The 15,212-nt window shown below is 38.5% G+C and overlaps 1 protein-coding gene across 1 annotated transcript; it reads right to left on the bottom strand.

Moving 5' to 3' along the window:
* Positions 1-5,696: 5,696 nt before the first annotated feature.
* LOC120524307 (olfactory receptor 11H6-like) lies at positions 5,697-6,659 on the bottom strand. The gene has a single exon (XM_039746168.1). The coding sequence runs from the start codon at positions 6,657-6,659 to the stop codon at positions 5,697-5,699; it is 963 nt and encodes a 320-aa protein (XP_039602102.1).
* Positions 6,660-15,212: the final 8,553 nt, after the last annotated feature.

Below are 15,212 nucleotides of genomic sequence, written 5' to 3'. Positions count from 1 at the left end.
ACTGTTGCCAAACTTAATCTGTACATTGTTGTTTGGACACAACTTAAAATTTAACGATATGCAGAGAAATCAAATTTAATGAAAAATAAAAATTTAGTAACATGACTTACACGTTATTAGAGTACATGTGAAATGTCATATCCAAGAGCCAGTACCCTAGTAGGTGCCGATTTACAATGGAATAAATTATAACTGAGGTTATAATGAAAACCTGACAAGATTGAAATGTTCCGTTAACTTAACAATAAACTATAAATGTTCTGCCCTAATATGAATATTTCCTCTCCTGTGCTTTATAGCTTTATTTCATCATACTAATAATCGCAGCTGAATACCACTAGTTATCGCTCACACCAACAACCAGAGAACAATAAAATGCATAATACATAATCTAAACTAATTTATAGTACCGAAGAATTTAAATACTAGATGTGAGATTAAATAAATTGTAATATGTATATGCTAACCGAAATGAAGCGGTATCAAAACAGAAATCGGCAAAAGGCAGTTTTGACCAAATTTTTCACTCCAACGTTGTGTACTGACAACTAAAACAACTTGATGACATAATACGGTATATTATATAGGACTATATAAATCACAGTACCGGACAGATAATGTTTAGTAGTTTAGAAAATTAATTTTAATGCCAAACAGTAACCAGTATATAAAATTTATTTCATGAAATGGCTGGCCCATGACCAGACAAGAGTCTGCAGCCCACCGGACATTGCCCTAATGGCCAGTATGCCCCTGGATTCCACTCATCCATGCCACAGTCTATTTGATCTTCTCCCATCCAGAAGATGCTTCAGAGCCTTTTCTGCACCCTATCAGTCCATCAAGTGCTTCCGGTAGAACTATTTGTACTTATAATTAGAATTACCTCACTATAAACTTGCACTACAGCTGTAGCATTGCACAACCTGAGCCACTTTATGAACCATTTGCACTATCCACACTATATGTACAGGTATATTGTACTTATCCTTTTTTATTGTATATTTTTCATTGTTCTGTATCATATTATACAATAAAGGAATTAAATTAAATTCAATAGAAGAGAGTATGTATTTAGAGATGAATATGACTGACTTCTAAGTCTATTTAGATTTCCAAGAGCTCTTCTCTTGGAGCTGTGTTCTGTAAGAATACTAGGATGTATCCTTGATATCATCTTTATAATGAAATGCATTAAAGTATGTGTATTACATTTTACAATTTATTAACTTTTAACATTTAAATAATGTATACTGTTAATAATTAAATATGTGGGGGCACAGTGACACAGTGGTAGCAATGAGCTCGTGTCCTGTCTAGTGATTGTTCTTGCCTTGGAATCAATGCTTGCTGGGACTGCTGCGATCCTGGATGGATGAAATAATTAAACATGTATAACCAAGATTTTTCAATGTTCCTTAAAAGTTCTGAAGAATCGTGTTCTAAACTTAGAGCTAATTTTACATTTACTACAAATGCTTATTGCATAAAACAGTTCTATATGCTACACAGATCCCCCTCCCACTTGGACAGAGGCAGTGGTGCTGTAAGAATTATGTTTTTAGATTTCTCTAGTGCCTTCAACACCATCCAACCTCTGCTCCTTAGGGACAAGCTGACAGAGATGGGAGTAGACTCACACCTGGTGGCATGGATCATGGACTATCTTACAGACAGACCTCAGTATGTGCGTCTCGGGAACTGCAGGTCTGACATTGTGGTCAGCAACACAGGAGCGCCACAGAGGACTTTACTTTCTCCGGTCCTGTTCAGCCAACATACATCGGACTTCCAATGCAACTCGGAGTCCTGCCACATGCAAAAGTTCGCTGACGACACTGCTATTGTGGGCTGCATCAGGTATGGGCAGCAGGAGTAGTACAGGAAGCTAATCAAAGACTTTGTTAAATGGTGCGACTCAAACCACTTACACCTGAACACCAGCAAGACCAAGGAGCTGGTGGTGGATTTTAGGAGGCCCAGGCCCTTCATGGACCCCATGATCATCAGAGGAGACTGTGTGCAGAGGGTACATACCTATAAATACCTGGGAGTGCAGCTGGATGACAAATTGGACTGGACTGCCAATACTGATGCTCTGTGTAAGAAAGGACAGAGCCGACTATACTTTCTTAGAAGGTAGGCTTCCTTCAACATCTGCAATAAGATGCTGCAGATGTTCTACCAGACGGTTGTGGCGAGTGCCCTCTTCTATGCGGTGGTGTGCTGGGGAGGCAGCATAAAGAAGGATGTCTCACACCTGGACAAACTTGTTAGGAAGGCAGGCTCTATTGTAGGAATGAAGCTGGACAGTTTGACATCCGTGGCAGAGTGATGGGCACTAAGCAAACTCCTGTGAATCATGAAGAATTCACTGCATCCACTTAACAGTGTCATCTCCAGACAGAGGAGTAGCTTCAGTGACAGACTTTTGTCACTGTCCTGCTCCACTGACAGACTGAGGAGATCGTTCCTCCCCCACACTATGCGACTCTTCAATTCCACCCGGGAGTAAATGCGAACATTAATTTTATTTTAATTTTTTTTCATTTTTATTACTATTTAATTTAATATTGTTTCTTTGTATCAGTATACTGCTGCTGGATTATGTGAATTTCCCCTTGGGATTAATAAAGTATCTATCTATCTGTTGTGTGGTGATTGGTTATGTGGAGAAAGAAAATGGAAGGACTGGAATTTTGTGGTATAATACATTTCACAGAGACAGCAGTGCTGCAATAAATTATTCTATCCAGGGTTGCACATGTCCCAGCAAGCACCTTGTGGGAGGCAGGAACAATTCCTGGACGGGATATCAGCTCATTGCTACTGCTGCGACACCATGCCCCCACATGTTTAGTACATGCTTTAATTCATTTCATCATGAAAATGATAGCAAGTATACTGTACATCTTAGTATTCTAAAATGATCAGAGAGCTGTAATATCATGAATGTAACGTATTCTGTGTGGTGATCACTGCCTGCATGCTACTGTTGGCGTAAGAGAAAGTCTATTTAAGAAGCACATAGCGATTAACAACTGGGCCAGGGAATATGGAGCATTTAATGTGCTACTACTTTAGTTGCAATAGAATTTGAGAAGCTCTTGTAAATTAAACACTGATTTTAAGTCTGTTCTACTTTACTGACAAACTACGAGATTAAAGTCGAAATTTCACAATTAAAGTCAACATTTTGACCTAGATCTTTTTTCTTTACTGTGTCCCTATTTTTTTTCTACACTGTTTTTGTCCATACATGTTTTATGGTGAATTCTACACATGGTGTTATACATGAGAACCCTGGTTGTGTCTTGCATTTATATTTATATTTAACCAGTACAACCGATCTCTAAAGGCATTGTGACATCCAACTTACAGTACATATGTTACTGTGTCTTCAAACTTGTGCACGTGTATCTTTCAGCAGGCATTTGTGCACACAACCCACTTTCAGATAACTTCCTGAACTCCCTTTGGGACCTTGACTTATAGAAGTGTATATTCTTAAAGTTGATGATTTACATATTTGCAAAGAGAATCATAAGCATGTATGAAAATAAACAGAATATCCTAACGCATGTTAGTATAGCAATGATTAAGTCACAAAAAGGCTTGTGTAAGATGGCCTCGAAGGGCAAGTGACAAGAAAATTTAAAGATGTGACGCGCACAATTAAATGTGGTGCTGTGCAAAATTATAGATGACATGCCCCACCACATTAGATAGTGATTGTTATTACAATAAAATAGTATATAGAATTTTAACAAACTATCAAACACCATACTGCAGGCTAAACAAAATAGAATGGGGAAACACACCAATTTACTTCTCTTTTTTTTTTTTTTTTAAACTAACTCTTGCATGGGAGAAAAAAAGAAATGGATGTCCACCTGCTAATGTATACCAGCATATTATTGCTAACAATTTAATTGAAAAAAGAATGCTATATTAACTCTCCCTCACTCAGCACACCACTTAACCGGAAACTTCAACTGTGGACTAAGAAACAAATCTTATTACCATTCAGTGTTTTCCTTTAGTTTTGCTAAGGTACCTGGCCTTTCTGTACACTTTTACTTGTCTTCACCCCTCTGATTGCAAGTGTGTCATCTCTAATTTTGCGCAGCACCACATTTAATTGTGCACTTCACCTTAAGTGTGTGTGGTCACCACATTTAATTGTGCATGTCACCTTGTTTTCTTGTGCGCGCCTAATTGTCTAATTGTGTGCATCACCTTGTTTAATTATACTTGTCACCCTGTTTAATTGTGCATGTGACCTTTTTTAAATGTGTGTGTCACACCTTTACATTTTTTGTCACTTGCCCTTTGGGGCCATCTTACTTTGCCTGTGTATTTTTTTAAATCTTTCTTAGCAAGCCGGGAACCACTGATATTTCATGACTCAAGGTCAAGTGTGTAGAAGGAGGCTAACATTCACGCCCTCCTCTTTTTCAGGTGGCGAGCAAGGGCTGAGGATGAGAGATAATGGTGGCAGGAATTCAGATGGGACCAAGAAGGGGAAGAAAGCCTGACAGGTGGCCTTGATGGATAACATAGGGTGCCATGTTCATTATGCTGGGAAATAATGGTGGAACCAAGGCTGTGGGAAATTGTACTCAGATAGGAGTGTTGAATGAATTAAGTGAGGTAAAATTTTTGATAAGAATTGTAATAAATGCAAGCTCGCTAAATCAGTTCATCTGGACAGAGACTGTTCATCATGCAATAAATCTTGATTCTGCCTGCACATCCTGAAGTCTCTGAGTGCCTTCTTTGAGCAGCATGTTTCTGCCACAACAGACTCTCTTACAACTCTTTACATGACTGGCTTGCATGCATTCTCAGCCGGTAATCTCCACAACACATGCAGATTTAACAGACATCTATCCCTTAGACGCCACAAAGTAACTCTGGGATATTGGCATGTCAGCACTCGTGGCTGTAAGCAGTGCAATAGACCTCAAAGTGTCGCTATGACCATCCAGAGTGTGTCTGCTCTCCAGACATTTATTCTCAGAGGCTTCTCATCACTTACTCACAAACACCTGGTAAGTGAAACAAAAAAACTAATTATAAAAATAAATGAAGCTATAATCAGTTATATTTTTTGACAAATGAAAATCTGTAGAAATGGCATATAGCAATCCTTTTGGAGAAATTAATTGAATAGGCCTGATGGCTGTCGTTGGACTGAATGATTCTAATTTTCTTTTTTAAGACCTCTTTTTTGCAGGTCACAGTAGCAGAACTCCATTATCATTCTAACAGTGAATACCACAAAGCAGAAACCAGTTTAGTAGATGGAATGAGTCCATTACTGAGCTGTGTCATACTGGATCTGTCAATTTTGTCCCTCACTCTTATAATAGACCACTACACTCAGAGGGTTATGCAAACAGATCTATGTCTATGTTGTATAGTTAACAGATTTCAACCCACCCGAGGATTTTATTAATTTTGTTTTGATAAGTTTGACTTGATTGTATGGAATGTTATTTCCTTTGAATAAAATTAAAAGAAAAGGCAACAGATATGGAATCACTGTACACTGAAATGTGTATCCATAATAACCATTTTACTTCTATAGTTTGTCATACTTATAGCAGGAATGAAAATCAACAATTACAACATGGAATGTGCAGGACCTATTTTGTAGTTACCTGAAAGTTCATGGAAACAAAATCGATGTATCATGTATTTGTTGGGATGAGTCTAATCTTCCTAAGGGTCCTCATTATACTGTCTCTGATCTCCTTTGTCCTCAAACAGTAAATTATTGGGTTTATCAAAGGTGGAAAGACATTCTGCAACACGGCCGCCATGATCCGCAAATCCACAGAGGCACCGGGAATTCGATAAGAAACAAATACTCCTGCAGCTAGGAACAAGAATAAAGAAATGACCAGTAGATGTGTTCCACAAGTGGAAAAGGCCTTCATGCGGCCAGTAGAGCTAGATATGTTCAGCACTGACCTGATGATCTTTGTATAGGAAAAGATTATATATATCAATGGGATAAATATTATAGTCAGACCCAAAGCTAATGCCACATAGCTGGTAATCAGGATGTCCCCACAGGCCAATATTAGCACAGAAGAATAGTCACAGAAGCACTGATTGATCTTATTAGGACCACAAAATGGAAACCTAAGGGCGAGACTCACTGCTATCACTGGAATCAGAAATCCACCCAGCCAGCTGCAGATGATGAGCTTCAGAATACGACTGTTAGTCATTATGCTGGGGTAGTGCAAAGGTTTGCAGATTGCAATGTGCCTGTCATAAGCCATGAGGCCAAGAAGGAAACATTCAGCTGAGCTGAGACCCAAAAAGAAGTAGATCTGAGCAAAGCAGGTCACAAAAGGAGTTGATCTTGAATCTGAAATGAAGAGGGCTAACATCCTAGGCACTGTGTTTGTTGAAAGCACAATATCTAAAATGGCAAGACTACACACTAAGAAATACATTGGGGTGTGAAGATTTCTATCCACAATAAAAATGCCAATCAGAAGAAGATTGAGTGTTAAAACCAAAAAATAAGCTATCAGAAAAAAAGTAAAAAGTGCTTTTTTGCTCGCTTGGTCTTGGAATCCAGGAAATCCCACGATAATAAACTCCTTGATAAGTAATGCTGTTTGGTTTGTGTCAGACATGATTCTTTCCTTCTCTTCTGACAGTTTCTCTGTGTAAATCTAGGAAATAAAATATAAAAAAGACCTTAATCAGAAAAATTGCATTGTAAGAAGTAATAATCTTGTCTTCCATCAAATGTCTTTAAATTCATGACTGATTCATGACTTCTCAAACTAGGATGAGAGGGATATGAGGATGAGTTATGACTAATTGTATGCTGTTGGACCAGATAATATTTATCCTCGAGTTCTTAAGGAGGTTAGTTAATACTCATATAAACCCTTGACTCATATGTTTAGGAAGTCATTGTGCACTGGGAAAATTCTGAAGGACTAGAAAATTACAAACTCATATTCTCCCATTACATAAAAAGGGTAATCAAGCAAATCCAAGTAAGTATAGGCCAGTAAGCCTTATGTGCATCACAAGTAAATAAATGTAAAGGATTATTAAGGAAAAGCTTGAGCAACATATGACAAGAATAGAAGTTTTAAAGAACAGTCAGCATGGGTTTAGAAGAAGGTGGTCGTGTTTTACCAACATGCTGGAATTCTATGAGGAGGCAACAAAAGGATTTGATCAAAATGGAGCACATGATATTATTTATCTTGACTATTAGAAAGCATTTGGTGAGATGCCACATAACAAGTTGGGCATCAAACTAAAAGTAGTGGGACTGCAGGATGTTGTGTGTTGATGGGTGCAGAATTGACACAGGAAGCAGAGGGTGATGGTAAAAGGAACCCTATCAGGCTGATGTTAAGGGTGGTGTTCCCCAAGGGTCAATGCTAGGGCCGCTGCTAATTTTAATACTTATATTCCAATCATTTATATAAAACAAGCTGGTTAATTTATTTCAGTGGAACTTGAACAGCATACAGGCTTGGGTAGATTTGTGACAGATGAAATTTAATGTCAATAATTGTAAAGTATTACACGTAGGAAGTAAAAATGTGAGGTCTGAATACACAATGGGTGGTCAGAAAATTGAAAGTACACCTTATGAGGAGGATTTAAGAGTCGTAGTTGACTCAACACTATCAACTGCCAGGCAGTGTTCAGATGCCATTAAGAAGGCTAACAGGTTATATAGCACCTTGATGTGTGGAGTACAAGTCACAGGAGGTTCTGCTCAAGCTTTATAACACTCTGGTGAGACCTCATCTGGAGTACTGGGTGCAGTTTTGGTCTGCAGGATACAAAAAAGACATAGCGGCACTAGAAAAGGTCCAGAGAAGAAGAGCGACTAGGCTGATTCCAGAACTGCAGAGTATGTGGAAAGATTAAAAGAGCTGAGGCTTTAAAATTAGCTCATCAAGAATACAGGGACATAGTTGGAAACTTGTTAATGATAAATTTCACACAAACATTTTGAATTTCTTTTCACATCGAGAACTATAGACACATAGAATGAGTGACCAAGTAGTGTGGTAGACACTAGAACTTTAGGGACCTTCAAAACACAACTTGATGTTATTTTGAAAGAATTAAGTGGACAGGACTGGCGAGCTTTTTTGGGCTGAATGGCCTGTTCTTGTCTCAATTGTTTTAATGTTCTAATGCTCTAATAGTCTACTGTATGTGTTTCCTATAAATGTACTTCTGGGTGATGTGCAAGCAGGAGTCATTTTACAGAAGCTCATTATTTCTGTGTGTTCAGATCATAGTGTGTTTTTATTTATTTAAAGACAATCTGTAAAAAGCCATACATCCCCCTGGAGACAAATAGCATGTACTGACAAAATACAGGCAAGTATAAGGCTAAATTAGGGATCTCCAACATGTCGCTCGCGGGCAACCGGTAGCTCACAACCCCTTTTCAAGTAGTTCGCCAAAGGGTTAATGAATCCTACATAAATTTGAAAACTTGATTAGTCAAATTAGGGGTGGGGGATCTTTCCAAAAAATCATATCACGATCCACAATCTGAATTGCAATCTATCTTTTCAATGTGGAATACACTTAAGAGAATATCTGGACTCAAACTCATCAAGACCTAAGCAACACTTTATTTTAAATATCAAACAGAGTTGAATTCAATTGTTCACTCGTTTGCTAGCTAAGTGGAGTTAAGGAACACGCCCCAAAGTTGGTGAGTGAGTGAGGAAGGCCCCTTCCTGGCTTGTAGCTTTTTTTGTCGGATTCACGCAAATAAATCGGTACCCCATCTGAACTATGATACATAGCAAAATGAGAGAAGTCGCAACTGGAATATTCAAACAAATTATAGAAAAAACCCCAATCTAAATCCATTAAGTAGTTTTCCATTAAGTGGTCTGCTTATGATTCCAAGTATTAATAAAATAACAGTGGGAGGTCGAGCTTTTAGTTACAGGGCCCCTAAACTGTGGAATGGTCTTCCTGCTTCTATAAGAGATGCCCCTTCAGCCGGGATTTAAAGGCTGGGACCGAAGACTCACTACTTCAGCTGAGCACACCCTGACTAGAGCTGCTGATTAACTGTACAGACTGCATCTATGTTCTTAGTCATTAGCACTAAAACATAAGTAACATGATAGTTATAATTTGTTACTAACCCTCACCTATTCTGTTTCTGTTCTCGGTACTCAAATGTGGCAATTGGTGCCACGGCCCACCTGCCAAGTTGTTTGACTGCCTATGGTAAAGTCATCCCTGATGGAGGATAACAGGAATCATGGGAAAAAGGGGTCCTTTCATCGGATTGGCTGGCCGAGCAACGTTTCACCCGTGGAATGGCCAAATGGGGAGGCAGCTTGATGGATGATGTCTCCAGGACCCTAAAAATACCCAAATCTTATTATGTGATATCATCTACTGTTAAATTTTGCTCCGTACTTCTAAAATTTTTATTATTATGCTGTATTAAGGATTTGTTCTGGTCTGTGTATTGTATTGTATTGACCCCCTTCTTTTGACACCCACTGCATGCCCAACCTACCTGGAAAGGGGGCTCTCTTTGAACTGCCTTTCCCAAGGTTTCTTCCATTTTCCCTACAAGGTTTTTTTTGGGAGTTTTTCCTTGTCTTCTCAGAGAGTCAAGGCTGGGGGGCTGTCAAGAGGCAGGGCCTGTTAAAGCTCATTGCGGCACTTCCTGTGTGATTTTGGGCTATACAAAAATAAACTGTATTGTATTGTATTGTATTGTATTCTCTAGCGAAAAGAGAACAGACATACAGACAGACAGACATCAGATTTTATATATCATATATTAGTAAACCTTCAACATAATGTGCAGTGAAAGTCTCAACAGCATTCTCAGCATTTCTGGAGCTTAGCAGAGCCAGATAACTATAAGAATCTTCACCAAGCAGCTTTGACAATGTCTCCATACCTCTGTGAGTCTGTCATGAATGTCATGAGATCAAAGTTCAGAACATTTAAATGACTCCAGAAAAGTGAACCTCAGTGGCTCCACTCCTCCAGACACCTGCCTCTCTTGTTGACTCCATGCAGTACCAGTCATCTGAGTAACTAAAAAACACATCACACATGCAACTGGACCTGTGAATAAAGTGACACAGTGACAAGGAACAAAATGACAAATGAGGAAGTCATATCTGTGCATTTGGAATTGTATTGTTTTGTTTTGACAGCATTAATGTTTTAATTCAATAGTGTGAGATACACTAGAAAATGCGTACAGACATACAAAATACACTGGCAGGTGAACTAAATATTTTTTGTGATGTTTTAATGCAAAATGTGAGTTGTGGACACCAACATTTTGTAAATGTTCAGACAAAACAAGCTTATTCAGTTTGTTTGGGTTGAAAAAAGCTGTGAGAATAAACATTAGAAAACATAAGTAGCTCTCGGCCATTTTTATTTTGTAAAAGTAGCTCTCAGGGGGAAAAAAGGTTGGAGACACTTGGGCTAAGTGTACTTCATCTAGCAATTATTCTATTAGAATGGTGGTCAGCATGTACAGTAAATGCATGAGGCTTGTCCTGTGAGGCTCTAGTCATCAATAAAACACTGACTAATGGAATATTTGAGAAGAAAGGCAGGACTTGGATGGGATTAATCAAGGGGCCATTGGACACCATAGGAAAGCTGTGGGCTCCTGCTCTTTGAAGGCCTATTGGCACATAAATGCTGTAGGTAAATGTGAAAAACACAGAAATAGCAGGACAAATCGACAGTCTGGCTTCCACCTCAGCCATTGAAGCCAGAGGTCCTGCCAGAAGGACTGATCACCTCACAGCAACACGTAAGAACTTCTTTCTCCTAAGCCCTAGACACATTGGGGTCTAGCATTCAACAGGAAGCACTGCTATTCATTGTATATATGGTGTTGATTACATCTTGTCTGAATAAGGGGCCTGAGTTGCCTTGAAAGCTTTCATATTGTCATATTTTTATTTAGCCAATAAAAGGTGTCATTTTGCTTGACTTTTCTCTACATTGTATTTAGGGTAAATGCCATACCCATAGATATAGTAATTGATTTTCCTCAGGTTTAGGCACATACAGTATATGGATACAATTTTTACTGAGTGAATATAATGTACCCATTCCCATGCTTGTAAACTCTGCTTTTTAAATTAGAGAAATATAATGACAAACAACAAGGCCGTCGATCCTTAGGTTGTCTGTCTATGATCAAAGTCGAAGAAAGATAAATGCAGCATAACACCTGACTAATGGATGAATGAGTAGAGGGTAACATGAGGATATTCTAGGTCAAGTGGGGGTCTTCTGTGATGCCCCCAGAGACAAAACAGAGGGGGTATCACGATCAGCTGTCACATAAAAACACTTAGTTGCTACCAAAAACACAAGTTCATATTTCTAAGAGACAAATAAAATGGGGGAACAACATGGGATGCAAAACCCTACCATACCTCCTGGTTAGTATGAAAAATTGGAAGCGGATGGCAGTAATGCATGGAGCTCACTGACTCTAACACTGTCAACGGATCATGGGTTCTGTGGCATTCAGGAGACTTTCGACTGGCATCCTTTGATTTTTCTACCCTCACACATTATTTCAAGCCCTAGAGTATGTCCAGAAAGGCAGGGGAAACTTTTTAGGACAACCAAGAGCTTCCTTAGTAGGACTCACTCAGGTCAATTTTGAAAGAAGTCTCTGGGCTGTATGCACATAACCTATTGAGACTTGAAAGACAGAAATCTATAAAGATGAGTCTTCCTCTTAGGCTCAGCAACAGGACAGCGCTTTATAAACGGGGGAGCATTTCTTAAAGGTTGTATACATGATATGGCCACAAGTACACGGACAACTCTCCAGACTATTGAGTTCAGGGGCCTCATGTATAAACGGTATGTACGTGCAGAACGTTTCCATATTCAAATCGCTATGTATAAAACCAAAACTTGGTGTAAAGCCACACACATTCCCACACTACCTCATACCCTGTTATACACAAGTTTTCTGTTCGATTTTGCAGACTGGTGGCACCCAGCGTCAAAGCAATGCTACTGTTCCTGTGTGGTTCATCTTTCTTTTTCAGGTCCACGTCCCTAACGCGGCTTTATAAATACATTGAAATTAACCACTGTGGTGTATGGCCAGCCGTTTATCCCGGCCAATACCCCCAAGCCGCCAGGTGGAGCCCTCCCTGCAGTATGGAGGTTCCCCAAAGACCAGCAGGGCATCAAGGACATTGCAGTTTTTTTACACAGCCCTGCTGAATGCCATGGGGGCCACTAGGAGACGCTGCAGGGAGGAACAATGGATATTTACCCTACGCCCCGGACGTACATCCGAGTCACATGGACAAGGGGAATGACGTGCTTCCGGGGTGAAGAAAAGGACTTTTTACCTTTTCCACAAGTACGTTCTTGACATTTCTGCCCTACTAGATCTGTTACCCTCATCTGTATGTGCTACTATTGTGAAGTGGAAGCACTGAGGAGCAGAAACAGCTCAGTTTTGAGGCGTTAGACCAGATAAACTCAAAAAATGGGTCGGCTGAGTGCTGAAGCATTTAGTGCATAAAATGTGCCAATTCTGTGTTGCATTACTCAACATCAGCACACGATCTGTGTGTCAAAAGTTTAATGAAACGGGGTTTCCATGACCGAGAAGCTGCACACAAGCCTAAGTTCACTATGGAGTGGTGTAAAGCATGCAGCCAAAGCAATCTGCAGCAGTGGAAACTTGTTCGCTGGAGTGACGTGTCATACTTCACTATCTGGCAGTTTGATGGTTGAATATATGGGTTTGCCAGGATAACACTACCTTCCAGACTGCTTAGTGCCTACTGTAACGTTTGGTGGAGGGGTTTATAATGGTCCAGAGCTGTTTTTTGGGGTTTGGACTAGGCCCCTTGGTAACAGTGAAGGGTAATTTTAATGCTACAGCATTCAAAGACATGTTAGACAATTGTGCACTTGCAACTTTGTGACAACAGTTTAAGGAAGGCCCTTTGCTGTTCCAGTATGACTGTGCTAATGTACACAAAGCCATGTGCATAAAGATATGGAGAAGCTTGAATGGCCTCCAAAGAGCTCCTACCCCAACCCTACTTACCTTAGGGACGAATTGGAACGGTGATTGGGAGCCTGGTCCTGTCATTCAACGTCAGTACCTGACGTCACAAATGGTCTTTAGGCTGAATTGGAGCAAAACCCTACACACACTCCAAGATCTTGTGAAAAGAATGGATGAAGTCTAGCTGCTGGTGGGAGGGGGATTGTTGGCAACTTCATATTACTGCCCATGGTATGGGAATGGAATGTCCAACAAGCTCCTATAAGTTGTGATGGTCGGATTTCCTCAAACTTTTTTCCATACACCATCTTTTGTAAAACATGTAAAGAGTTAGGTGTATAAAGTGCTTGTTAGTTTTTTTTTTTACAAAAGTAGAGTTATCTCATTGCTTTGTTAATGAAATAGAAGAGGAACGGCAGAGCTAGATTAGAAGAAGGAGCTTTAGCAACAAACCTGATGCCGGACCATCCTCTGCAATACTTACTCTATATAGATGGCTCGAGGCTAAGGGTCAGTGCTGGTATCTGGAAGGTTGCCAATTCAAGGGTCATTACTGCCAGAAGGGATCCTACTCTGTTGGGCCCCTAAGCTAGGCCCTTACCTTGAAAATTCATCCAGGGACTGCTGTATGATAGAATATGAGGACATGATTCAGAAGTACTAGAATACATTTATATGCCAACATATATTGTGTATTTAACAATCAAAAAGAAAGCTGCAGTGTCTGTCACTGGTGGGGTGGGAGGCCAAAATCTGAATGGCAGTCCTGCTTCAATAACATTTCAAGAACACACACCACAGTTGATCCTAAATCAACTTTATTCTGATAGTGCAGTTCACAAGCAGCAATCCAAAAATATTTAAGAGGCTTATGGCAAAAAACATAATCTGCATATTTGCACCAAATTAAATAAGAGACCATAGTGAGGGATTCCTTCATGTCTGGAAGTGTGGCATTTTGTTTTTTTCTTGTTCACTACATTACTGAGAACATTTTTGAGCTACGCAGTGTTAGAGGTTTATTGAGCTACAATTGGCACTTTTAGTTATTAAAGGTTTTATCTTAACAGAACTCATTCTTTGTAACCCGTTTATTTTTACTCTGTTTTTCTTTAGCCAGCTCTTTACAATAAAGAACAATGGGGACAAATGGTATTACAATTTAAAACTGATTAAAACCATTTTAATGGACAATATAGCTTGTAATGTTTTACCATTTTATAAAAAACCTTTTGTTGATTAATTTAAAAGATAGCATAACTAAAATTGCAGCAACATTAGATATGCAAAAATGTATAATGGAGACAAATGATATTATATAAATATTCTATATTATCACCCCTTGGTGTTTTCAATGTATAGTTTAGCTTTTAATGTTTTACCATTTTGTAACAAACTAATCATATTAATTAAAATAAAAAAAAAGTTAGTTCCAATTAATAACCAAAGTATGAAGGAAACAAATTACAATATAATTTTTTTTATATTAATGACAGTGTAACTAAAATTGCAGCAACATTAGATATCCTAAATAAAATCCTCTTAACGTAAAAGTATGATTGAGGCGAATGACTGCATTTAACTATTGTATGGTTATTGTTAAATATTGTACAGTATATTATAAATACTTTTATTTTTCAATGAACAGTATTGCTTTAAATTTTTTGAAATTTCTGCAACAGATTATTATAACTAAAACTGCAGCATGCTAAACAAAATCCTCTCAATGACAAAAAAGTACAATGGAGATAAATAACATCATTTAAATGTTGTACTGGATATTTCAAACCTTTAGTGTTTTTAATGAACTGTATTGCTTTTAGTTTTTTTAAATTTTTGTGACAAACACATTATTTTAAATGACAGTTTAGCTAAAATTGTAGCAACATTAGATATGCAAAAAAGAAATCCTCTTCTTAATAAAAATGTACGATGGAAACGAATTATAAAGTTTAAATTATAAACCTTTTGTGTTCTAAATATTTAGTTTACCTTTTAGTGTTTTACCATTTTGTAGCAAACATACTGTATCAGATTAATGTGAGTGAAAGTGCAACCAAAATTGCAACATCATTAGATATACAAAAAAAAAATACTCCTATTAGCAAAAAAGTACTATGGTGATGAAGAACAT

This window comes from Polypterus senegalus, chromosome 2 (assembly GCF_016835505.1).
Source record: "Polypterus senegalus isolate Bchr_013 chromosome 2, ASM1683550v1, whole genome shotgun sequence".
Taxonomy (NCBI): domain Eukaryota; kingdom Metazoa; phylum Chordata; class Cladistia; order Polypteriformes; family Polypteridae; genus Polypterus; species Polypterus senegalus.
Note: the sequence above shows the minus strand (reverse complement) of the source record. Positions and strands in the feature narration are given on the sequence as shown.